Source organism: Parus major, chromosome 2 (genome assembly GCF_001522545.3).
Source record: "Parus major isolate Abel chromosome 2, Parus_major1.1, whole genome shotgun sequence".
Lineage (NCBI taxonomy): Eukaryota > Metazoa > Chordata > Aves > Passeriformes > Paridae > Parus > Parus major.
The window spans coordinates 53,071,667-53,097,864 of NC_031769.1; the positions used below are offsets into that span (position 1 = coordinate 53,071,667).

At 38.2% G+C, this 26,198-nt stretch overlaps 1 protein-coding gene across 5 annotated transcripts in view; it reads right to left on the reverse strand.

Annotated features, from left to right (window-relative positions):
• Window positions 1–1,003: 1,003 nt before the first annotated feature.
• The window catches only part of SUGCT (succinyl-CoA:glutarate-CoA transferase), a 317,087-nt gene continuing 291,892 nt past the window's right edge, over window positions 1,004–26,198 (reverse strand). For 4 of the 5 annotated variants that reach the window (XR_001519311.2, XM_015617376.2, XM_019005576.2 and 1 more), the window contains one exon: window positions 1,004–1,344. Coding sequence is in view for 3 of the 5 variants with exons in the window: in XM_015617376.2 (XP_015472862.1) it covers window positions 1,181–1,344 (164 nt within the window). In the remaining 2 variants the exon portion in view is untranslated. Of the gene's footprint in view, window positions 1,345–22,365; window positions 22,468–26,198 lie in introns of all 5 variants that reach the window. The other variant, XR_001519310.1, reaches the window with a different exon arrangement.

A 26,198-nucleotide genomic window follows, 5' to 3' on the forward strand; every position in this document is an offset into this window, starting at 1 on the left:
ACAAAGGTTAAACCCTTGCCGTACACTGAGTTTACTTTAGCTGTAAATTATATACTGTCACAGAGGAGCCTGGGATGTCTCCTGTGAGTGAAGAACTGCCAGACGGGTTTATAGAGAATAAATGGCTCTCCTTTAATCTTTTCCTTACTATTTCTCATGGATCAAATTCTTCCACCTTCTTCCTCTACATGGTTCCTTACTCTCAAGAGTGATCCTAATGAAGAATATGGTGAAGTTTGAGGAAGATCTGTCACCTCTCACCACGTTTTACAATGGGGGTTGAATTGAGTCAAAAGTATGGTGCAGATTTCAACCTGTGCTTTCTCCATAATGAAGGTGGTTTGGATGGTAACTAGAGTTTGAGACAGGGATCAGCACCTAGCTACAGAACCAGACGGAGCCGTCTGGCAATTTTTGGTATTTGACATTCAGCATGTGGTTTTCTGTGAACCAGTGTTAAATGAAGAGTACCCTGGGTCTTTCTGAATAAAATTACAGAAGACTATTCAGCCACAGTTTGTCTCTCAGCTGGTCTCAGAAAAGGTATTTTTGATAACTGAAGAACTGTGCCAATTTTGGCTTCTTTCTGCTAACATGTTGAGATTGTCATGACTATGCAATGTAATATAAAGACATATTAGTACTTTGGAATTCCAGGGAATAGGAATAAATTTTTCAGTAGTTACTGTTGATCTAAAATAGAGATAAACAGAGCTTTCAGGATGGATAATTCAGTTCAAAATCAATCAGATCAACTACCAATTTGAAAATAAATTACTTTCTATCAAAATACAAAGCAGCTCTCTGTGAGTGGAGAGTCTAGTATACAGATTTTCAAGGTTCTGCTTCTTTTCACTAACATCATGTCTTTCTGGGGACAAATGTTTAGGCAATTACTGTAATTATGATAAGGATTCCATTTTCCATGTGAAGTAGAGAATGAGTAGTCACATAGGACTGCATAATTACATTTATTCCCAACCCCCCCAAGAAAATCTTTCACTCAGACAGAATGAGATTGTTTATTTGATACATCAGTGTTAAAATCATACAAACACACGTGGAAGAAAATTAGGAATTAAATTATGTCTTCTGTTTGAGTCCCATTAGGGAAACTGAAGGGAGCAAAGAGAGGACAAAGTAATGTGAACTCAGCGTGAAGGAATGTAGCTAATGTTCCTTATCTGACCTCATGCTGAGCCACAGCACCAGTGCGAAGCAGTTCTTCTATAGCGTCATCCTCATACCCCAGCATGCTCTTCAGTATCTCCACTGTGTGTTGTCCAACAAGTGGAGGTGGTTTTGGATGTGACACAGAAAATTCACTGTATCTGACACCTGGTCCTGAAAAAAAAAAAAACCCAAAAAACAAGTGGAAGGGAAATTATTTTCCAGAATTACTATCCATATTTATATTGAATTGTCTATGTTAAAGTACCTCATTTTCATACCAGTTCTGTTTGCAGTCTTCATCATAGAAATGTTGTATTCTGAAATTACAGACTACAAAAAGATTCCAGTTTGCAATAATAGACCAATAAGCCAGTTTTAAATAGTTCACTCAAATGCAGAATTGCTGGATAGTCATCCAATGTTAAGAAAATCTTCCCCTTTGTCACAGTGTATATCAGGGTGCTTTGAGTCACATTATGTCACTGGTCTTCCACTCTCTGGTACCTGAACAGCAATGCCTGGCCCACTCAGGATGTGATGCAGAAATCCCCACATTTCTACAGCACAAGCGTAAGGACACAATGAAATATCATGTTAACACATTTTCACTGATGTCAGAGCAGTGCATGGACAATGGGTAGCACCATCTCCAGTTGGCAGCAGCTCAAGTACCTCTGCAGTGTGCTCCATTGTCCTGCAGTGACACTGAACATGCATAGGAGTGGTATTTCCCAGCTTGGTTTACATTTTTTATCAAAAATACAAATATCTGTAGCCATAGGAAAATCAGTAATCATTTATTTGCTCTGGCAGAAAATAGAGGACAATAGTTTCCTTAACTACCAACTGAAAACTCTTCTTTAATACAAAACTGAAAAACCTTTGATGTTATTGGCAAAAGGATTCCTCTGTTAATAATGGCTTTTATTACATCATTAAAATCATTTACAAAAAAGGTTATATGTCATTATATCTTTACTGCAAAATGCAAAGAAATGCAAAGAACATTTCAAAAGCCAGAATAGCATTTGTTTTATTTCTGAAGAAACAGAATATTCACCAGCAAGGGAAGTGAAACACAGCATGAATTGGTAAATTAACTACATGTATTTACTACTCATTTGAGGAGAGATGCTGACAAAGGTCAGTCAGGATGCCAAAACACACCACTATCTTTTGCCAGTCTTCATGAACTGTAATCTAATATTTAATACAGTAAAGTATCCACCTCCAAGAAAGACAAAATAAGACAAATGGTGCCTAGAATTTTTTTTTTTTTTTTTCAAGCTGATTTGGTACATTTGTGACAAGTATGCTCTTGGAAGAAGTAATGGTTGGACTTGATAATCTTAAAGGTCTTTTCCAACCCAGGTGGTTCTAGGAGAATCTATGTATGGTTTCTGAGTTTAAAAAGGAAAGGCGTTAGAACTGGGGAATTGCAGACCAAATCATTTAACTTCAAGCTCCATTCAATATTGGAAAAAATAATCACCATGAAAATACTCAGCAGATGAGTAACAGCAAGCATGTACCTCTTAAGAACAAATAGTGTACATGATCTCTTATCTTTCTACCAGGAAAAGGGCTGGAGGTGAGATACAAGCCATCTAAATCTAGATACCAATAATCTAGATATATAAGTTTAATTCCTTAGACATAATTCTGGAGACACTGAGGATGAAAGTACACAGTTACAGTGTCTTCTGAAACACTGGTAAATGAGTAAACCTGGCCAGATGAATTGTCATCACCTGTGTTTAAAGGAAAGGGTAGACAAGTGCCCTAGATGGGGAGCTTTACCACCCAGACATCAAGGCAGGTGAGATGACAGATCATGGTTTAACTCCAGCCAGCAGCCAAGCTCCACAAAGCCACTTGCTCACTCCCCCACCAGTGGGATCAGAGGAACAATCAGAACAGGTAAAGATAGAAAAATTACAGGTTGAGATAAAGACATTTTAATAAGGAAAGTAAAAGCCTTGCACACACACGAAAGGAATTCTCCACTTCCCATGGGCAGACAGGTATTCAGCCACCTCCAGGGGAGCAGGGCCATGTAACAGTGACTTGGGAAGGCAAATGCCAATATTCCAAAAGTTCCTGCCCTTCATCCTTCTTTACCCCACTTTATATACTGAGCTTAAGCTCATACAATCTGGAATGTCCCTTTGGTCAGTTGCAGTCACCTGCCCTGGTCATGTCTCCTCCCAGTCACCCATGCACCCCCAGTCTTCTCAATGTGGCAATATGAGAAGCAGGAATGGCTTTGTGAAAGCCTTACCTCAATAATTTAAAAAAATCTCTATATTATCAACCCTGTGTCAGCACAAATCTGAAACAGAGTCCCATACCAGTGACTCTAAAGAAAATTGTCTCTACCCCAGACAAGACCAGCACACCCTTCAACCAGTATGATGCCAAATCAAGATTTGACTTTCAGAAAGAAAATTCTCTGCTATCTTCATAAAAAGAAGAAGACTAAAGAAACAAGGTCAAGATAAACCCAAAGCCATGTGCAGTACTGAGAGGGAAATCATATTCAGAGAATTGCTTCTTGGGAACTTCTAAAACAGAACATTTTAAGTGAGCTCCAGAGGAATCTGTTCAGCATGAAGCACTTATCAGTTTTTTTTTACCTGGATGGCTGATGGGACTCAGATCTTACCTGCTCAGCTTTCTGAAGACTTCAAAAGCTATAACTTCCTGTGAAGCACATTCACAATGACCTGGCTACACTGGAAAAATGGTCTGATAAAAGAGGGTGAAATTCAGTACTGTCAAGGGGAAGGAATTGTGTTTCACTACATAAATACAGGGCAGGGGACAAATAGGAAAGCAGGAATAGTTTGGGGTTATTCTAGATCACGAAGTAAAGATGAGTCAACAACATCATGCTGTTGCGAAAAAGGCAAGCATCATACAGGGGTGTACAAACAAGAGAGATGCCTGCAGGACACATGAAATAATCTTTTTGCTCTAGTTAGAGCTGGCAAGTCACAGCTGGAGCAGTGTCTGGTGTGGGGCCCCCACTGCACAGCCATCTGGAACACCTGAGAGCTTCCACAAGACAGCAACTCAAATTTTCACAGGAAACATGACAGATTGAACCAAGTGGGATCATGGACCTAAACAGAAAGGCTGGAGAAAAACAACTTCAAAACTGTTTTAAAACAATGTAAAAGAACCTCACCACTACCACCAAAATAAATCCAAATCATCCCCCCAAAATCCATGCAAACTTCCTGGAAAGACGAAAGAAATCCTTGTTCATGTCTATGATGAGAAATACTTGACTTAAATTGCAACAAAGGAAACTGTAGGAAAGAAAGAATAAACTTTTATAATGGTAGGGGTAGCAAAATGCTGAAACAAGCCATGGAAGGAGGCTGTGGAGTTTGTATCAGTCCAGTCTTTAGGAAGGAGGTTTATTCTAGACTAGTTGATTCCACAGCTGATCCCTGGGGCTTACTGATGGATGAGATCTCTCACAGACCCCCTTCACCCACTAATACATGTCCCTTTCACCCACTACATTATGAGAGCTAAGAAACAGCTCACACCAGGGATAAGTTTTCTATTAACTTGTTCCTCTGATTCTATTTACTTCAAACACGCTGAGTTCAATTTTCCAACGAAATCTTCAGTGAGAAATCAGTACATTTTAAAGGGAAAGGTGACATCACTGAGAAATATTTATACTAATTCCCCTTCTTAGGAGTGAGTACGAGCCCTATGAGGGCAGAACTGGCACTAGTGCAAGCCACAAGAATGATCTCTGTGCCAACTGAAATGCTTGTGACGATAATTTCAAAGTAAAAATGCCCTTTAGAGATTTATTAGTCTAGAAATTCATCATAGCTACAAAGCTATTATGCAATTTCAATTAAAAAGAAAAGATACAAGGCAGTCTTATTTCAGGTGTATCTGGAAACTCGTTACACCAAGAAATCAGCAAGCCCTCAAAGGTTTAGTAGCTATAGACTTTTCATTTGCTTGTGCAAATTTTTGCTAACATAAAAATTGTGGATTTCAAAGCCTGGGAGTTTTTGCAGTGGTATTGAAAGAAGCAGAATAAAATCTCTAAAGAGAGAAAACCAAAATTGACATTGTGTGCAACAGACAGAATGCTTCATGCTTCCCAAAGAAAATTAATCTCACAAACTAGAGCATGCTAGAAAATTGCACAGCAATTATAAAACCAGTGTCTTCCTTGAGCTTTTATTGTTTGATGCATAATTCATCACGCTACTTTTCACTTTGATAGAGTTATAAAGTTATCTACATTCATTCAAAGGAGCTACTTGCTAATGATCCATCATTAACGATTCTCTGTTCTTTCCTTGTGTAACTTCTACTTGGCTTCTGTGTCAATTAGGAGGGTGCAAAGCTTGCCAGTCAGGCTTCAGCAATCCCACGCTCCTACTGAACAACGCTCCAGGAAAGCAACCAGCAGAATGCTATGCAAATGCTAATTAAACACAACTGCCTTATGAGGAAACCATCCCTAGAGGCAGAGAGAGGTGAACTGCTTTAATTAAGGTCAAAAGCATTTGCATGTGGGTGAGTTACAGGAGCCTTGCAGATGAAAACAGGCCTTTGCTGGGGTAGAAGCAGGGTGACTGGTGAGAGGGTGTAAGGTGGTGGTCACCTGTGCCTCCTTGCTGTCAGCAGGACACTATACTCCATTCAAGCATGAAGTTAAGGGGGTATTTACTGTCACCTGGAAAAAGCAATGAAAGAACGAGTGGTAACTGTAATTCACCTTTGTCCTGTTAAATTAAAAGGAGTCTCTTTCTCTTTTTGCTATGATCACACTTCCAGTACATCACATTTAAATTCTAAGCTAATATTTTATTATTATTATAATTATTTTGGTTTTGACACATTGCTAAAATACATGCTGTGCATAGCACTTAACTTACAAGAATTAATACTAAAACAATTAATCAAAATTTTTATCAGTTGCAACCATAATGATAATTGTACCAAGACATCTTGAATACTTGAACTGAGCGTTATCATTATAAATTCTTTTTCTTTGGGGCCTATGCATTATGGCACTCTAAGTTATATGACACTATGCTATTAGTTAAAGACATACCAAACACATTAAAGCAAAAGATAAAAATGAGATAAAACCACTGAAACAGGTCCAGAGGAAGGATCCTGCAAGAATGAGATGCCTTTGAACATTCACCCTGAGCAGGTGAAATACACAGCAGTCTTTGGAATGTGTCTCTTGGGATTGCTGAGATTTGGGGCTGCAGAAGCAAAAAGTCGGTTTCATTCTACAAAGAGCAGAAATTAAAGTTGAGTTTGAACAATATTAAATGTGCAAACCGTAGTATATGAAAGTGGTAAAGATAATAATCTTTGCTTTGTCCTGACAAATAGCAGTCCTGCAGCATTGTACAGCAGTCACTGGATAACACATTTTCGACGGCATACATTACAGCATATTGAAGCAATCTAACTCTCAAACTATGTACACAAAATTGGGCCTGGGGACAGCCAAGCTCAGGAGAAAAGTCACAATTATTTGTTATTATTCAAGTGGGACAAGGGGAAAAAAGGGAAAATTTGAGCTAATGGATGTGTATACATTCTGCTTGAAACATATCATCTACCTGTGCAAAAAAAAAGAGCAATGAGAAACATAGCACCACTTGTTAGTTAGTTCTACCCTAGCATACAATGTATTTTAAAGAGATGTAGAAATCACATGAAAATAAAGAGTATTTGATTTGCATTGAAAGGTCTTGGCTACAGGGGCAGCTTCTGGCAGCTGCCAGAAATTTTCTGTGTCCAATGAAGCCGATGCCAGCCAGCTCCAAGACAGACTCACTGCTGAACAAGGCCGAGCCAGACAGGAGAAGTGGTAGTAGCTCAGGGGCTACATATTTAAGAAGGGGAAAAATCTGCAGAACAGTAACCAGAAGATAGAATCCATAATGTGTGAGAGAAACAGCTCTACAGATGCCAAGGTCACTGAGGAAAGAGGAGGAGGAAGTGGTCCAGGTATCAGAGCTGAGATTCCCCTGCAGCCTGTAGTGAAGACCATGGTGAGGCAGTTGAGCCCCTGCAGCCCATGGGGGTCCACAGTGGAGCAGAGAATAATCTGCAGCCTCTGGAGGACCCCAAGCCAGAGCAGATGGATGCCTGAAGGAGACTGTGACCCCATTGGAAACCCACACTGGAGCAGGCTTCTGGTGGAACCTGGGGACTGGTGGAAAGAGGAGCCCATGCCGGAGCAGGTTTGCTGGCAGGATCTGTGACCCTCCAGACATCCACACCATAGCAGACCATTTGAAGGGCTTAAAACCGTGGAAAGGACCCAGCTTGGAGCAGTTCATGAAGAACTACAGCTTTCAGGAAGGACTCAGGTTGGAGAAGTTCATAGAGGACCCTATCCTGTGAGAAGAGTCCCACACCAGAGCAGGGAAGAGTGTAAGCCCTCCCACAAAGAAGAAAGGAACAGTAGAAATTTGTGATGAACTGTTCACAACCCCCCATTCCCCACCCCCTGCACCACTGTTGGAGAGAAGGTAGAGAATCAGGAGTGAAGTTAAGTCCAGGAAGAAGGGAAGGGTAGGAAGAAGGTGTTCTTAAGATACAGTTTTATTTCTCATTATCCTACCATGACTTGATTTGAAACAGATTAATTATTCCCCAAGTTGAGTTTGTTTTGCTCATGACACTGATTTTTCTGTGTCCTTATCTCAACCCCTTCCCCTGACCAGCAGAGGAGGTGAGTGCTAAAGCAGCTTTGGTGGGCAGCTGGTGTGCAGCCAGGGTCAACCCACCACACAAACCAAACATGTATGCCTCTTTCAATAACATGGTATTGCTACACAACAGTTTTGCAATTCCAATGAAATATCATCAACAGTTAAGAATGATGGCCCAGAGCCAACACATTTGCACGCAGATCCCTTATATGCTACAGGTCAAGTGTTTGGAGCATGCAATCAGCTGGTTATGAAACTGGCCTGAAGTAGATCAGAAGGAAAGAAGCAGTGATTTCTAAGGCAATGAAAAGGAAAAAAATACAAAGTAAGTCCATGAGAGGGGCTTCATGGCTACTATGGAGAATATAGGGATGTTGGAAATTTGTGCAGTGATATGATATGAGGAGTAGACCAGGGCAACTGCATTTTGTGTAGGGCTCCTTCCCATTGGTCCCAGCTGTGGCTTCTGCCAATCTCTTGCTCCCGACTGAGAAGATGGTGTGCCCAAGCACACGGCACAGCACGGCTTGGCTACACCACCAGGCTCCTTCCCCTTGATGAAACTCAAAGCAGAAAAGTACACAAGACAAAAAAGCTCATTATAAAGTTCTTGCTAGTATGAGTAGTGCACACAGGCTTCAAAGTTATCTCCAGAATTAATAACCTGCTTCATCTTAACTGGAAAATTCTTATATTTTATTTTTTTCTTACCATAGATCTGAAAGTTTAGGGACTTGGGGGACTTTCTGGGAATCTATAATTTAATTTAATTGCTGGGAAAAATATATTTTTTTTTGCATTACATTAGAGCAGGTGATCTACCTTTTAAGAACATCACTTAATAGATTGGAAAAAAAGTAATTAAGGAAATAATATTCAAAGTCTTGCTCGTCCTTCTTTACTGCTGCTTCCACTTCCTCCCCCACTTAGAGCACAGTCACACAAAGTGTTCACTTGGCATCCAGCACAGCTGAGAGGGTGGAAAACTTTGGCAGGATTAGTAGGAATCAGTAACTGACACTGGAGAGGATGGACCAACTTACAAATGGCAATAAAAATGTAAACCTTGTTTGAGATGTCATAGAAACACACATATAAATCATCAATAAATACTAAGCAGCAAAATTGGTAGGGCAGTAAATAGCATCAATACTAGAAATATCTACAAGCCACCTTTTCTCTTTTGGACAATTCTGACTTTTGTGGAAGAGGTATGAGGACAGTGCAACTGTACACAAGGCAGGAATTTAAAACAGAAGCATTGTGAGATGACTTGACAGGCAGAGTGTAAATATATATTTGTGATAGCCATGATGGGTGTTTAAAATGAGACCACTTTTAAACAAACTCTTAGTCATTCAAAGCATCCCCTACACAATTCTGAAAATCCTTTGCAAAGTACATTTATCAAAGTACTTTCTCTCACCTGAAGCTGCATGTAAAGAAATGCATTAAAAAACACTTAATGTATTTTCTATCAACCAACATCCTGGATATGGTCAGTGTAAATACCACTCAACATTTCTATAACTCTTTACATTTTCAAACAGTCACAAAACTAACTGTACCTAATTAATATTGCATTACAGCTGGAGTAAAGGGAATAATTTGTCAGTCACTCTGGTTGCATATTTGAGAGTAATCCCACATAATGGTGCTATCTGAGTAACACAACTTTATGATAGTAGTCTTGGCACCCAAAAGCTTTATAAAAAGTTGCAGTATAGTGGTGTCTACTTCTTCCCACATGTACTGCCTTGCAGTGCTGAAAATTTGGCCCAATTTTTTGTATAGACTGACATGGTCCCACTCCTTCCTGAAACCCCCAAAGACCTCAAGAGAAGATTTGAAGAAAGACAGGAAGGAAGATGACCAGTAAGAGTATCCAGAGGTAGCAATTTTAAAGAACCGTAAATTCCCTAAGCAATAATCTGGAGCTCCATTTCCTAAGGAAACAAGTTTATGTGTCTGTGCTGTCTTTCTAATCATGTTTGTCTGTCTTGTCCCCGCCACACACAGTAACTTCTGAATCTGCCAATCTTGACAAAAGTGTAGAAATCCCAAGGCAAATAAAGTTCTTAACAGTGTTGTGAAAAATGGCAACTGCTGAAGGACAGGTGCCCAAAATACTGCCCTGATGACATTAAAAAAATACAAAACCAAAGAATTCAGCTATTAGATATTCTGTTTGGCTGCAAAAGGCTTACCAGTACAGAACAGATACAGCTCTGTCAGATGCATCTAGCACATACTGTACTCCTCTGGGGAGACAAGGCTTAAAGGACATGAGGATAGTTCAGGTCATAATGAGGATTATGTACAGAGTTTATCAAGAATATAAGTTTGAAGGAAAATTATATTTAGTTCCAGAATAAAAAGAGACTTCTTCTAAGTATTTTTTCTACAGCACTGTGGAAGGAGAGTTCTAGGGGTTTTTCTATTGCTCTTGCAGAAAGGAGCTGAAGAAATACATGGCAAAACAAGTTTCTGGGAGAATCCCTGCAAAGCTCTAAAAGGAAAAATACTGCAGGCACAAGCCTAAACTACTGAAAATACAAGCTAAAAACATAATTTGTCTCAAGTCATAACCTAATCAATACTAAATGCAATACATAATCCCACCACAGGATGCTGGTTAACCACAGGTTTTGTACCTAATGCAGAAATTACAGAGTGAAGCTGAACTTGTACTACCCAGGAGGTCAGATCATAGTACAATCACAATGGTTATTTCTGAGCAAAAAAGCAGATGAATTTCTGAAATGCCCATAAGCAACACTGTTTCCATGCAACAGGTTAAAATGATCTGTCTGAATCTCCTGTGATACTTGGAAGTTCAAGCCACATATAGTTTTGTGCTGCATCTTTACTGTAAGCCCAAAGGCCTTAACTACTGTATTGTATGGAGAGTAATTAGTGACAAGTATGCTTACATGCATGGAACAAGAAAAACCAAAATGCTACCTGAAATGAGCCTCTCATAAGGACAGAGCATTGCCTAGTTGCAACACACTCACATGATCTGGAAGGTGAATCATGCCCCCAGCTGAACAGGAAGGCAAGCAGCTCCTGGAGGCTCTCCTACTGAGCCTGGTGAAAACTATTTCCAAGTCCCATGCCTTGTGGTTAGTGCGAGCCTGCATCTTGGAATAAGACACGCCAGCCAGAAAGTGTCTGTATCTCCTCAGTATACCAATTTGTCCTTTCCTGTGTCCTGTCTCCTGCTATAAGTTAGATTCTTTGGCTCTTCAGAGACTCAAAAAGTAATCCTCTTGGCCAGCTGTGCATCATCAGAGTGGGAGCAGATGAGCTCTTCCTTGCAGATTAGCTTTTCCTTACTCTTTAGGCAACCAGCTGAAGCCCAGATACATGAAGCCGATAATTCAGGGATGCAAGACAATGCACACTGAAGGACATGCACAGCCTAATCCAAAGTCTGGGTATAATTTGTCTTGCTTACTCAAGGGGCACTTTTTTCAGGATAGGAAGATTTAAGCTTTCTCCAAACAACTGGTGAAAATAACTGAAAAATTAAAAACATTTGGGCCTTCCATTTACACAAATTCAAAAGAATACTCAAAAAGCTCTCCTAAGCAACTTTTGAAAATGCATTTCTTCTTCTCAAATGTCCTGACAAGGCTCACAAGCCTGATATTCCAGCTCCTAGGGAACATTTTTCTGTGGTCTGTCCTTTAAGTATACCTCTAGTTATTTCTGTACCTTTCTGTAAGCCTGGACATCAGAACACAGCATAGATTGTTTTGTGGAAGATAAATAATTTTTCTATGTACCTTTTTTATGCCTCTAAATACCAGAACCGCTCTTTTCACTACACCTTGTAATGGGAATTTATGTTAAAACTATTCTTTTTGATGGCTCCCATCATGCTTTAAGTCTCTTTTCAAAACCAGAGGTATTTGTTCCACAGTCCTATTCTGGCATTCCTGTCTGATAGTATTAAACCCCACTGTAACATCTCCTTCGACAGCAATGGTTGGCAGTCAGAATAGAAAGTGAACTGGGTGGCAAATGGTTTGTGGCAGGAGCAGGCTACCAAACTACATTGCTTAAGTTCCCTAGCCTCACCACAACCCACTTGTATGTTAGTACAGGTTACTTACTCATTTATATAAGATGATTAATGTCTTACAACATCTATCTTAGCCCAGCAAGAGAAAGAAACTGAGAAATGAAAGCCTTCCTCATTCCACCTGTAGCAGAACTGCTTTCAGCCACTTTTTAAGACTTTTACATTGATTAATCTTTCCTCAACAATCCCTTTTTATAGCCAAAGGTTTTACTCTCAGAAGGAGTATGTTATTTTTAAAAGGTAAAGATCAGTATAGTTAGATTTCAAATCATGTGTCTGTCATGTGCTGCATTGATATTGCCACGCTCCTTTACTCTATATGTCTTCAGATTGTTCCTCTGTGGCTATAATACACAGGCATATAAACCTCCACATTTGGAAAATTCAACAGTCAGTTGATACTTTCTCACCTGGTTGGTGACCCACACAGAATAAGGGTCTTCAGAGTGAGTATTAAACAATGGGAAAAGCCATCAGTTGCAGCAGAGCCAAGGAAATTCTGTTGGTTGAAATTCTTCAGCACCGATGAGAGCCAGGTAACTCTGTTTGAGCACCATGGAAATATTTGGAACTCAATTTTTAAGCAAGACATCTATGATTAAGTAGGGCTGAGCACTGTGCACAGCCTGATCATTCTTCCAAAAGCTCTCCCACTCCACCCTCCATTTACTTCTGCTGTCCCCTGTGTAGCAGAATGAGGCCCCTTCTAGTGCACAGGGACTTTCCCTGGCAAAGGAAGATGGGAAGGGATTTGATACTTTGTTTTGGATTACTTGAAGAACTGCAAATTACATTTTTAGCTGTTTTTGGGTAAGGTGCCCAGACTCCTTGAGGCATAGGATACTAAAAATGCTGGCTGAGTTTCGAAAAGCTCTGTGAAATCTGGGATGATTCTTTGAATGTCATACTCGAGACATCTTTAAAGGGGCCCAGTTTCCAGTAAAAGCTGAGGACATTTGAAAATCTTTCCCTTTCAGGATACCTCAATTTGACTGTGCGGAGACATCTGGTATTCAAAGTAGACAAGAAGAGAGAGTATCCTTCCTTGAGCAGAGGAATGTAAAATTCTAGACATATCACTCCTTTCAGCCATTTCTTTTTTCTTTTTTTTTTCCCAATTTCATATTTAAAAGACATCTTCAGGTTAATCTTAAATTCTATAAAAGGAAGAAGTGGGCTTAAATCAGAGTCTGTAAATGGGGTTGGAGAGTGCACACTGCAGATTAGGCTGGGTTTTTCCATTGATTTGTAAGTGACAACTTGATCAATTCTGTCTCAGTGTGGAGGGCTGGGAACAGTTTCTCTTGCATTCCATTGTCTGCTGCCAATCCTTGACATGTGATATTCAACTCATCTTCTTCCAAATATCAAAGCAGTATGGGCAGGAGAAACAACCATGTCAAACCAAATAGCCTTCAGTATGGTTTTTGGTTCTGCGGGTGTGCCAGTGCGAGCGTGTGAATGTCACTTAAGTATAGGCTGGTTCTCTATCAAAGTTCTTGTGGTTTCTAACATTTGCCAGCCTTTACTCCATCAGAAGGATTTCAGTTTTGTGCTCTACCCTACAGTGGGCAAAAGAGTCAGAAATCATCTCTCCTCCCCCGCAAAGACTAGAGTAGGATTAACATCCAGAAATTTAAGTCAGACACACCCATAAATAGGAATGAGGCAGAAGGTTAGGAAGCCATCCAAAGAATGGTTGCCTACCTCCTTACTAAACTAAATTGAACTAAAGTTTCTTTTTGCTTAGAAAGACAACTGCAGAGCCGGGGAATAAAAAGTAAAATCAAATTGAAACCAGCCATGCCTAACCAATATTCCACCTTAAATGTGAGCAGCTCAGTTTCATAAAATATTTCCCCGTTCTCTTTTTTACCTTCTCCTAATACTTTGACTGTTTCCTTCAGTTGCCCTTTAAACTGCAAAGCAAAATGCTTTTACTGACATGGTTTGTAATTTTGAAGCCCAAATCTTAAGCAGCAGGTGCTCAGTTTTAATGGAATTTTTCCGTCACCAAATGTCTAGGATCATCAGTTGCACCTCCCTCCTACACAGCCCCTCACCTTTTATCCTCTGCCATTTGTTTTTGTGGGTTTTCATTTAATGTATTTCTTCTGCTTTCAGCAATCTGCTTTTTCACTGCAAATGCTTCAACCACTCTTCCTTATTTTACCTTATACAATTGGCAAATGCTGTCTCCTAAAACCCATATAAAATATGAAAGGCCTTGCTGCCTCTGGTCTTGCTATCTCTGACTTCATTTTAGGTAATGCTGTGTCTCCTTTACACTGCACAGGCAATTTGAAAGGGCCTTAGACTGGTTGTAAATATTTGTGCCACAGGAACAATTAGATTTTAATTGCCAAAGGCCCTATGGCTTCTCTGCACACACACACACATAAACACACACAAGACCCACGAACCAAAAAAGAAAAACCCAACCCCAAAAACCAGAAAAACAAGAAACAAAAAGAACAACAAAATAAAAATCAACCCGAACTAATATAACAGTTGGGTTTAGTTCATGTAATTATTTTGAGCAAGTCTGTGTGTGGGCACATTTGTTCCATACTAACAGGCTTTGTTTCCATTTAATTTTAATCTTTTTGGTTGATTTTCCTTTAGTCAATTTTCTCTTATAATTTCCCTTTTTTGAGGTCATGTAAATTTTTTACAGGCCTAATCTTAACAAAAATCCAAGGAAAAAGCATCTATACTCAGGTTACAATAGCATATATAAAATAGCATATATAAAAGCATGGATTAAAAGTAGCTGTGCTCATGGCAGTTTGTTGAAAAAATGGGATTCACATACTACCACTGGAGTGATGCTGAAGTAAGTGAATGCCTGCTCTGCCATGGTGCAGGCAGATTGCTCCTGAATACAGTACAATTTAGCAAAGTCTAATCATCAAACTAAACATCAGTTTACACTTCCAGTATAAGGAAATGATTCCTTGTATCCAGAAATACTTTTACAAAATCTGTGTTTTAGTTAGTCTTCCAATTGTATTTGTATTTGACCATTAAAGAACAGCTTCTTTTTTCATTGCCTTTCTATTGCTTATCAGATACATATCGGTATATAGCTCTTGCCTAAAAGAAATTACATGCTGCAGAAATGACCAGAACATTATTTGCTAATAACTTTGACACCAATTTGACTGGAAACTCTGGCTTTTAAAATATGAATTTGCATTGCTCAGCAGTAAAACACGAGTAGGTTTCTCATAACTAAATTTTAACTGAGCTTTCCATTCTTAACAAGGCAGCCCAATTTCAGAAAACCATACCAGCCACTTCCTAATCCACAAAGCTCAGAGGCTATCTTCTACACTGAGCATGCAAAAATGTTTAATACTAACACAAATACCTTTCATAGATTATTCTGATTCTCAGGCTGATTTCTAAGCCAGCTGTTCTCAGACTGATTCAATGTGCAGATTTCATTTTAAACCAGAGTAATTCCCTAGTTACTTGCCCTATAACTAGATTTTACAGGTGTAGGGCCTGTTTGTAATGCTTGTTCATCTACTTGCAGGAAAAAAAAAATATCATAAAATCAAATAATTTGTGTAGCTTTCTTGGATTCTAATGTTTTCTTCCCACTTTCAGATACTATATCAACAGAAGAATGCCAGGAATTACTTCATGCTTCATATATGTACCTGTTAAAGATTATATTCATTAATTTCAAAGCCAGATGCTATTTTTGTGTAAAGGGATCCTTGATGGTACACTTTTTAAACATACATACTATATATGTATTGCATTCCAGTAAGAATAACTGCTTGCAATGAGATACAAAGATTTAAATCTACCTTGATTATAGATCTATTACAGCTTTGTTCTTTCCCACATAAGTAGTGCAACTAACTTCCTGCTCCTCACAGGGCTTATTCTCTGTAGGGCAATTTTGATAAAGAAACAACACCAAATTCAAAGGAAAATGATGAAAATATACAAAACTCATGAGAAGAAACTAATCATCATCTAATAGTAAGGTCAACCATAGTACAGACTGTTGAGCTGGGAATTCAAGCAATTGGATTTTAACGAATCAAATTTGTGATCACAGGCAAATTATGTTCCATTGCCATACCTTTGTATTTCCTGTACAGTTGTGATAGATTTGTCTATTTAGATATTAAATGTTAGGAACTCCAGTCACTGCTTACTATTTGTTTATACAGTGACTGAGAGAATGGCCCCACTTTGTATTGGAATGAAGCACAAAGAACAATTTTCTGATATTCTGTCTCCCAGAGATGCTTCAGAAGAGTGTGAACCACTGTCCCAAGTTATATCTGATAAATTGTGCATTACTCTGTGGTGGGAAAGATTTCTTTCTAATCCAAAATACATCTGTCTTGCTGTGTAGCAAGTGATAGTTTCTGGGCAGAGAGCATACTAATTGCAGGATTAAACTTTTAGCTAACTCTTGGGTGGAAACAGTTTCCCATAACATGGTAGAAAACACATGTTAGCCTCTGTCTGCAGACTCTTGAACATCACAGCCCTGATCTTGACTGGGATATTTAGGTACTATGTTGAACTATGTGCAATATAATGCAATTAAAATTAAATAATAACTAGCTATCAAAAAGTATTATTGAGATTTTAGTGGCTCCAGTAGTGCTTAGCCTGGCTTAGTTACTCTTTGAAGGCAGAAACAATTGTGCTGAATGTAATGAATTCTGCACCTCCTTCAAATAAGTAGCACACAAACTTAGAGCCGAAAAATTAACTGTAATTTCTGCTAAGCATTTTAGGATAATTTTAACTTTACAAAGACACAGAGATTTGAAACCTTTAAAGCCTAAAGTGCACATGATATTTTTCTGTAATATTTCTCATTTCTGTGGATGTGCACATTATATCCTATTCTCAAAGGTAAATGACTGACACTGCTGATATGACACAGACCTTACTGGCAAGCTTCTAGAAACAGCTGGACCCCAACATCTTTTCTTCCCATGGGTACATAGAGCAGGCAGATATCAGACTGCCAAACACAAATGTGGAGTAAATATTTCAGAAATTATTCTGCATACATCTAATCTTCTTATGGCTTTCCAGTCAAAAGACATCTTGCTAACAAAATACTATAATTTCCATATTGTTAAAATGTACTGAAAATGTTGGAGGCGAACACACTTTTCAAGAAAAGCGAGATTGTTTGATGAAGTTACTTATTGTTTCAATCTAATTTTTATGGTTGTGGTTGAAGTGCCAACACAAACAGTACCATTCAATCAAGAGTTCTCCATTTTGCAATCCCTATGTCAGAAAGCATTAGTAAACCTAAGAGCAAAGTAAACTGGGTGAAGGGGATGAATGGAGTAGGATGAGGGGTAGAGTGGGTTGTTGCAAGAAATGTTCTTTATGCTCAGGAAATCACAAAAATGGATTTGTGTTTGGGAAAACACAACTCTTCTAGAGAACAGGATTAAGGATTCTAGAGGAGAAGGTAATGACTCCCATCCTTATCTTCTAATCCCAACACCTTCTAATTCCTCTCTGCCCTTATCCTAAGGTGGCCTAACCAATTACCTGTTACCACAGAGAGGTCTGCCTTTCCAGCTAAGTCATTTCCATATTTCTCTGCTTGGCACTACTCTTTGGCCTCATTTGCCAGCTATAACCACATGTGGATAAACTTCTCCCTTTCACAGAGACTATAAGAGCTATCATAAAAGCAGAAAAACTTTCATAGTGTCTCAGTACACAAGACCAGTATCTGAAAATGCTTAAAAGTAGATGCCCTTGAAGGCATCTGAGAATACAGGAGGAACATCAAATATTTCCCCATGATAGTTTTACAGCTTCTAGCAATTCACCATCTAGCTCCAGTATCCCACCCTCTTCTTATGCATACTGCCCCATTCTTCCCAAATCCCTCTCCCTAGTTTCCTATTAACCTACGCCTACATCCTGAGATTAATCAGCGCTTAAGGGAACTTAATACACCATGAGATAATCTATCCCATAGAGCTCAATTACTCATAAACTTTTAATGCTCTTTTTTGTTCCCAAAGCCCACAAGTCCCCACAGCATTTTCCACTGAAGCCTAAACCTTATTTTCACTTGCTCCTCTTCTCACTCCTTCTCCAAAACCTTCTACTGACCTTAAATATAGAATACTCTAAATGTATTATACTCCTCACTATTTATGTTTTTCCATTTTCTTCATTATTCAGTGTAGTCCCTCACCAATTTCTTCCATAAAGCTGACCAGTTGTACATTGTACAGTAAAAGCAATGACTGAGACAGAAGGATTAGCAAGTGTTTCTGACTAAATTGATCATATTTGTTGAATTCTTCTGGATTTCTTAGATCTCTGCACCTGGGATTTATCCTTAATGATAAGCCAAGCAACCCCACTTTGCAGCACCAACATGTTTTAAGCAGGTGTGGGAAAATTCAGCAAAGCACTCCTGAAAGTGCTAACAGAACCTCAATTCAAGATGAAAGAAGTAATGCCAATTTAATGCATAGAATTTTTTGTAATTTCTGTCTGGGTCATCCAGTCTTCATTAGAGGCTGACCACAAACCAAACAGAAACAGAATCAGATCAGAATCAGATCAAGACATCAGATACAGTGGACTTGTTTCATTTTACATTATTTAGAACTTTCAGGGAAACAATATCATTTATGTACATGCAACAGCAGTCTTAGGATATCACAGACTTCTATATCAGATATGAGAAACAGCCTTTATTGTCAGAGAAATCCAAATCCTGTTTCCTTGAGTGACTCAAAGGAAGGACATGGCCAGTGCATCTTCATTCACTCTCCTAGCTCAACCAAGAGGAGTAGACACTAAAGTCTATATACTCAGCTTGATGAGCATGGCCCTGCAACAGGAAAATCCAGGAGAGCAAATGCTTCTTCTCCATCTTTATTCTCAACCAACTTTGACTCATAACATGACTAGAGAGAAATAAGACCACAGTTTTCACAAATAACTATGTAGGAACTCAGGATGCTTTTACTATTAGATCTGAGCTGCTTGTGGTAGCCCTAATTGAAATAAAGTGCACTCTCTGAAGCTCAGTCCTTAATATAGCTTCAGCTGGGTAATCAAAATCAAAAAACCAAATCACTTATCAACTTTGAAAGGTTTGTCCCAATTAGCACTTCTGTGCTCTAGCTGATCTCTTTTGTAAAAATTTATGAATCCTTTTGAAAATATTATACACTATCAGTACAAATTCTATTAAAATAACTGTTCTGCCTGGTTTAGAGACACAGACATGTATGTTCTACACATGAGGAGAATGCATTGATTTATATGGCCTACTTCCCATGACATGTGGAAACTGCTGTTGAAATCTATGGCAAATAACAGCATGCAAATAATCCTTACATCTGCATACAAGCAAACCCACAAGTTTCACAGAAGTTGCTCACATTGGATGGTTTTAGACTGAGAAAGACATAAGGGAATATCCTGATTTTTTTTCATTATTTTTATTGACAGCAGTGATGATTTCCTTAATCCCACTCATGCTAAGTTATATTTTACAACAAGTTTTTAATGGGGTTCAGATCTGAGTTTTAAAATTAAGCTTCAACTCTCAGTATCCACCACATTTATAGATCATAAATAGTGATGCTTTGAAATAAAAGATTTAGAACCAGATTCAACAAATATTTAGTCTTTTAAGCATAGTGTAAAATCAATTTAAAAGATTGTAAAAAATAACTTAGGAACTAACATATTTTGGTAAATCTGGGCTTTCAGATTTTCTAAGCACAGAAATAAGGTCCCTTTCTGAGAGGCTACAAGCTGATAATGTCAGGAAAGTAAATCACTGATGACTTAAAATCCTTTATTTGTATTCTGGATAAAAATGTTAATGAAGACATAGAAATAATGTGCTATTTTCTTTACAAACTAGTACCAAGTTGAAAATAACCTTTCAGGGAAAAACTGCAGTTAAAGGGAAGTTCTTAAGAAAGGAAGGAAAAAGAAGGGAGAAAAGACAAAGCAACCGTAAATGGGGAAAAATAATGGAAGAAAATGCTATCGTAATTTAGGAAAAGTGCTTACATTCATCCACATCTGAATCCTCATCCAGATACATCAAAATCAATGGCAATAATAGTAACATGACAAGGTGGAAAAATTCCTTGACTGCACTACTGCACTGTAGCATAGGCATGGGAATACATTGAAATGTATTCTTTCCAAGATTTGGAAATTTTAAATTAAGCTGTAGAAACAGTGAAGGTCTGAGGTTTATTAGCAGACTGATCTATAAGGTGTGGTGTTTCCCTTAAGTGCAAATCAAATATTGCCTGTGATATAGGAATAAGTTCTTTAGAACTGTTACAACAGAGGGGAAAAAAGATGAAAAACTCTACAGAGTTGCAATACATTGGGCATAAGAATGAATACATGTAAAAACCCCACTACTTGTCATGTGATAAATTCTGTATAAGCACTTGATCTTACACTCCAGTATAACAGTGCGTAATTTACATTAATTAGTGGTGTAAAGAGTTTAAAGAAGAAATAAAATCCATACCAGAACATATAGATTTACATTTCAGCTAGTTACATGCAGATAAGCATCCTACTTATATACACAGATGTACTGGTATTATATAGATACATGCACAGTTGCACTTACACTGAGATGACTACAAGATACCGATAGATAGATAGATAGATAGATAGATAGATAGATAGATAGATAGAAAGATAGATAGATAGACACAGAACAAGCATACAGTCACTTCTACCTAAGACACTGAGATTCTCAGGTGCTTACTGTCCACATGGAGGATACTATTAGCAACAGGAGGTGCACTGCTCACCTCAGTTCAGATTGCTACCTTCTCAAAAAAAGTTTGATCCTTATTGAATAACATCTTTGACATTCCCAGTACAAATCTGATGGCAAGCAGCCACTGGATAGAGACTAAATAAAATAGACTAAATAAAAATGGATTTCTAGATCTAGATACTAAATAAAAATAAAATTCTACCACTTGCACTCATTTGCTATACTGCTTTACGTAAAGTAGTTACTCTGTGTAGTTGTGATCCACCTAACCATTTCAGCATGTGCTTAAATAACCCAGCCTCCTGAGCTGCAATGAGTGATGATGCTATTTGCTGACTTAACTCTTAGGTAATTGCGAAGATCTCTGTAACACTAGCATGGAGAGAGGAAGTTTTTAGAACAGCTACAGCATACAGCATTGGTCATATCAGTATGACCAATAAACTTTCCTTAGAACAAGAGTAAACTTTTCCTATGATCCATGCCAATCTGCCTGGCTGCAACAGGCTTGAGAACTTTATACTTAGTGCACACCTTCCCTTCATGATGTGTGTCCTACTCAGCCCTAATCTCCATATTGTCCACAGTCTGGCTAGGCATGCCATTGTCTCATTTGCACTGATGTATCCTGTTTTCTTTCCAAAACTTACTAGGGAAGATGAGAGCAAGGGACAATGAGAGTGCAGACCACAGAGAGTGGGGATGTTTAGCCAGCCACATGTGTGAGCTGTGAATGTCCCTGGGTTGCAGAGATTAGACATAAAGAACAGAAGGAGCAGTGATAAACCAGAGCCTGGAACATACTGCTCCTCTGCAGAGAGGAAAGAATGACTTAATGATGAGTAGGTATTCAAGGACAAGAAATTCATTTATTGTGACCTTAGGGAAATTGCTCTTTGTCCCTGTGAAATGGGGATAACAGTTCTTAAGTGGTTCCCAAGATGAGGTTTATGATTATATCCATTGCTTTGATAAAATGATAATAGATTCATTAAAGTATCTTAGACAAAATGGACCTGTATTTTCCAATTAAGTTTATGCAAAAAAAAAAGGTTAACAGTGGTACTATCGAAAAGCCAAACTTAATTTAAAATTTTGTATGAGTTAATTTCTAATTGTGACAAAAATGAAATAGACTGCTATGATTACTAAGGTCATACTGCAATACCAGAATGGACACTTCCTTGTTTATTTCAAAGAGAAAAGCAAGGTCACTTTGAGCATTTACGCCCAGGCATTAACCTTCTCCTATGGAGAAAAAGTTCTAAGAAAAACCAGAACTTTATCACCAATACCGACTGAAAGTTCCAAATTATTTAGAGACAAGTGAAACTGCTATCTTTTTGATGCACATATGTCAGTCAGGAATGTGCCTACTACCTGCCTACTAGATCAGACCAGAGTCCTTGGAGTGATTTTATGCAAGTAGCTTACAACTGCTTTCAGATGGACATGATTTAATAACTTGGAGAAAAAGCTTTTAGCAATTCAGATCTCAATGGCCATATTTTTGTCATACATGAAAATGATCTAATCATCATGTTTCAATTAACACCTCCTAGAGCACAACTCACCATCCTTGTCTCAGTTTCCTCTTAACATACAGATGACAGATTCTGAAAAGGATCAAGTATTATGAAGTCTTCCAAAGGACACCTTATACAAAGGATGAGATGCTGAAAGTGAAGAAAATAAACCTTCATTTAAGCACACATTAAATGTGCCTTTAAGGCATTAATAACAAATGCTAAAACAGCAACAGGAAACTTTTCCAAACTGTTTTTGTTTAGCTTTTCTAATTCTGTATACTGCCCCAAGGAATTTGAACACCCATTGAAACCAAGGATCTTCCTTTGCACAAGGAGACATAAAACATAATCCCATCGTCTTTAAGGCAAGTAACTTCCAGGAGATTAACTAGAGTGATTTATTTGCAACAGGTTTGCTGCAATAATAACTTTTCAGTACAAGTACACAATGTTTGTCTTTCACAAAACAGTTCAACTTCATTTTCTATCAGAGGGCCACCAATCCTTTATGCCAGGATTTCATAAAATTAATAAATATACTTCCCTAATCCTTACTGCTTTTACTGACAAATGTAATAAACTACAGGATGCAAAACTCGGCAAGCCTACTGGGATTCATTTTCTTTTTTTTTTTTTTCCTTGACAAGCTTTACAGAGTAGCACTTCTGAGACATGCTCATGTGCTGTAAACCTAATCCTTAGCAATTTCCTCTTTTCCCAAATAACCCAAATATTTTATGAATAGTGAAGTATTTCCTTTATCAGACAACACTTGTTTGTTTTGGGTTCTTTTCCCTCTGTGACTTCTTCTCAAGGAAATATACTTTGAAACAATTGGATGTTCTCTCTTTCAAAAGATACACTCCTAAGGAAACAAGGAAAACTTAAGTAAAAAGAAGGTCCTCTACTCTTTAAAGAGAACTGAAAAGAACTGAGAGAGAGAACTGAGGCCAAACCTGATGGGACCTACAACTGAGAGAGTTTTTCTCACCCTCTCACAGCAGACATTTCAGTGTAACTTTTTATGCTTTTATCTCTTTAAAAGATTTCCCTTTTTCTGTCATTGAAAATCATACATAGATTGATTTTTCAGCATTGATGAGCCAGCGAGGTCACATAGGCTCCTAATATTTTCTGTTCCTAGTCATCCCCAAAATCTGGGTGATGCCCACCACTCCATCTGTAACAGAAGGTGTTGCCCTACTCATAGAACAACCACACTCACATGCCTGTCTTCTGCAGCTAGGCCTGCACCTCTGCCTCTGTGCCATCCTTTCCTCCTGTAATTTTAGTTGGCAAGTGTGTTACACCTGCACACACACAGGCCTACTGTGATGTGATGTCAAGTAATCTTGTGGAAACAATGCCAACACAATGGAAATAAAAGTAAACTATTGATTCATCTGTTAAAAAACTCTTTTTTTGCTACAGAAAGAGCAGTCTGAAATACAGCTCTTCAGGAAAATGCACACTGGTTCTTATCAACGTCCTGCTACCCCACATAATGGCTCTAGTCACAACTTAATCTTATCCTTCTGCTGCTGAGAGACACCCTTGATTTGCCTGGGAAATGGGGAATAGGGCATTGTAAGCACAAATACTCCATTATTTCTTGTTTATTCTGAAAGGACCAATAAAGGGATAAACACAAATCTTGGCTGAAATAACTGTAACAAAAAACAGTTGAGTGTGTTTTTTGACAGTTGGTTACCTTCAGGAAGACCTTAGATGATCTAAAACTCCCTCTTCATCAAGAAGAAAGACTGCTCAAAATTTCCTTAAACTGACAAGCAACACTTAAGAAATTAATCTAATTGAAACAATTTTCATTTTGCTACACATCCAGCTTCAAATTAAATATTACAGGAGCACTGAAAACCTGAAGAAAATGTCCCATGAGGCATAGAAAACAATTAGTGGGCAAAAAAGATGTATTCAGTGCACCCCTCACCCTAGAAGTCCAAGCCAATTACAGTAGAAATAGTCAGTGATTCAGCACAAAGGTTCCTTGGCAGACTAGTGAGGAAAAGGCACAACTCCAGCTGGGTCACTCAGAGAAAAAAAAAGTGCAATAGTGCATCATAAGGGCAGGATTTGAGTTTGCAGCCCTTAAAAATGGGACATTTAATTCAATTCATATAATTTCTAAGAAGACCTTCTTCATTTATATTTGGTCTAAAAATATAAAACTATGAGTCATTTGTTATCACAGGGTCAAAAAATCATGCAACCATCAAGGGTCTATCCCATAGCTTAACTCAAGGAATGATGCATTTCTGGAGGGGCATACTCTGGTACTTCTGGGAAGAACAGAGTGCAACCCATAATTTAACCATTTGGGACTCTGTCATCCTTTTTCCTGAAAAAAAAGAGGGCCAGAAAGAGGAGCTTCAAGTAGTTGCAGTGAAGACATGTTGAAGGAGTTTTGATTTTAACTGATGACAGAAATAATCAGAAAAGGAAGCTTGGGGTTGTTTGGGGTTTCATTTTTTTTTATTATTATTTTTTTTTTCCTGACACGGGAGCCAAAATTTTGGTCATTGTCAGAAACAATATGAGATGCAGACCTTCTATCTGCCATAGGCTGAGAACTCCAGTTCTTGAGTATGCATGAAACATTTGTAAAATTAATCCTGGAATAGCTATAGATTAGAAAAATTAAAATGAAGAAGATAAAATTGAGGAAGAAATCACAAAAAGTGAAAGAGTACACAGCTATGGAGGCAAAAAAAAAAAAAAAAAATGGGGAAAACATAAAAAATGTTTATTGGGCCCTAAATGTTTAGGACTCAAAATACTAGAGAGAGCAGGAGGAGAGGAGAGTTTGATGTTAAAAGTGATGAAAAGGTGACTGAAATGCTTACCATTGAGTTTGAGAAAAAATGCTGGAGCAAGAAGATGGGAGCTATGAAACAGTCATCACCTGCAGCTGAGGAAATTCTTATGATCACAAGAATTTTTCATAATGTGCTCAGCCAACTGTGGTTGACTTGGAGAATAGTGCAGTTAGGAACAGGAGTGAAATAACTGAGCTAAGGGACGGTGTGGTAGAGGCCAACAGCTGATTTGACAAAAGACAGCAGAAAGAAAACAGAAAAAATATGAATGGATTGTGTCTGATAAAAGTCAACTGCATGGGCTTAAGCTTCACACAGAAAGAAAAGGAAAGCAACTTCAAGATACAGTCTCAACTTCTGCAGTTGTTCAGAAAGTGCTTTTAGCAATGAATTTATCTTGAAGATAAAGCTGCAGACAGAAAAAAAAATATTTATCTTTTAGGAATGTTTTAAAAGAATATGTATGCATGTTCTTATTTTTCCTAAAAATAAAAATATAAAGTTAAAATAAAAGCTTTTACTGTTTAAAAATATACCCCAAACAAACTCCATGTCTTCCTACCCTTCTAATAATAGAACCACAAAATACCACAATACAAGTACTGTTCTTGTTAAACTATTGTCCTTACAGTGATACCAATGGTTCCAGAAGTGTGAGGTTCATAAATTTTACAGTACAGCTGGAAAAGTATGTGCATGTGTTACTGATCCACAGCACTCACATAAAACATTTAGAACATAACTATTTTAAGGTGATACTGTCAATATTTAAATAATGCTAGGTCTCCTATTTTTTTCAATACTACTGTGTCAGATAACACTTAGCAATTTTATAACTAAAAGAAAACAAGGGTTTTATTTCCTACTGCTCCAACAAGGACTGTTTGCAGGTTTCACAAAAGTTGTCAGATGAGGCTGTGGAATCTTCATCCTTGAGGTTTTCAAGGCTTAAGAAAGTCCAAAGAACCTGGCCTGAATTCAGCACTTAGCCTGCTCTGTCCAGCAGGATTCTGGAATGCAGAACATCCATTATGAACAATT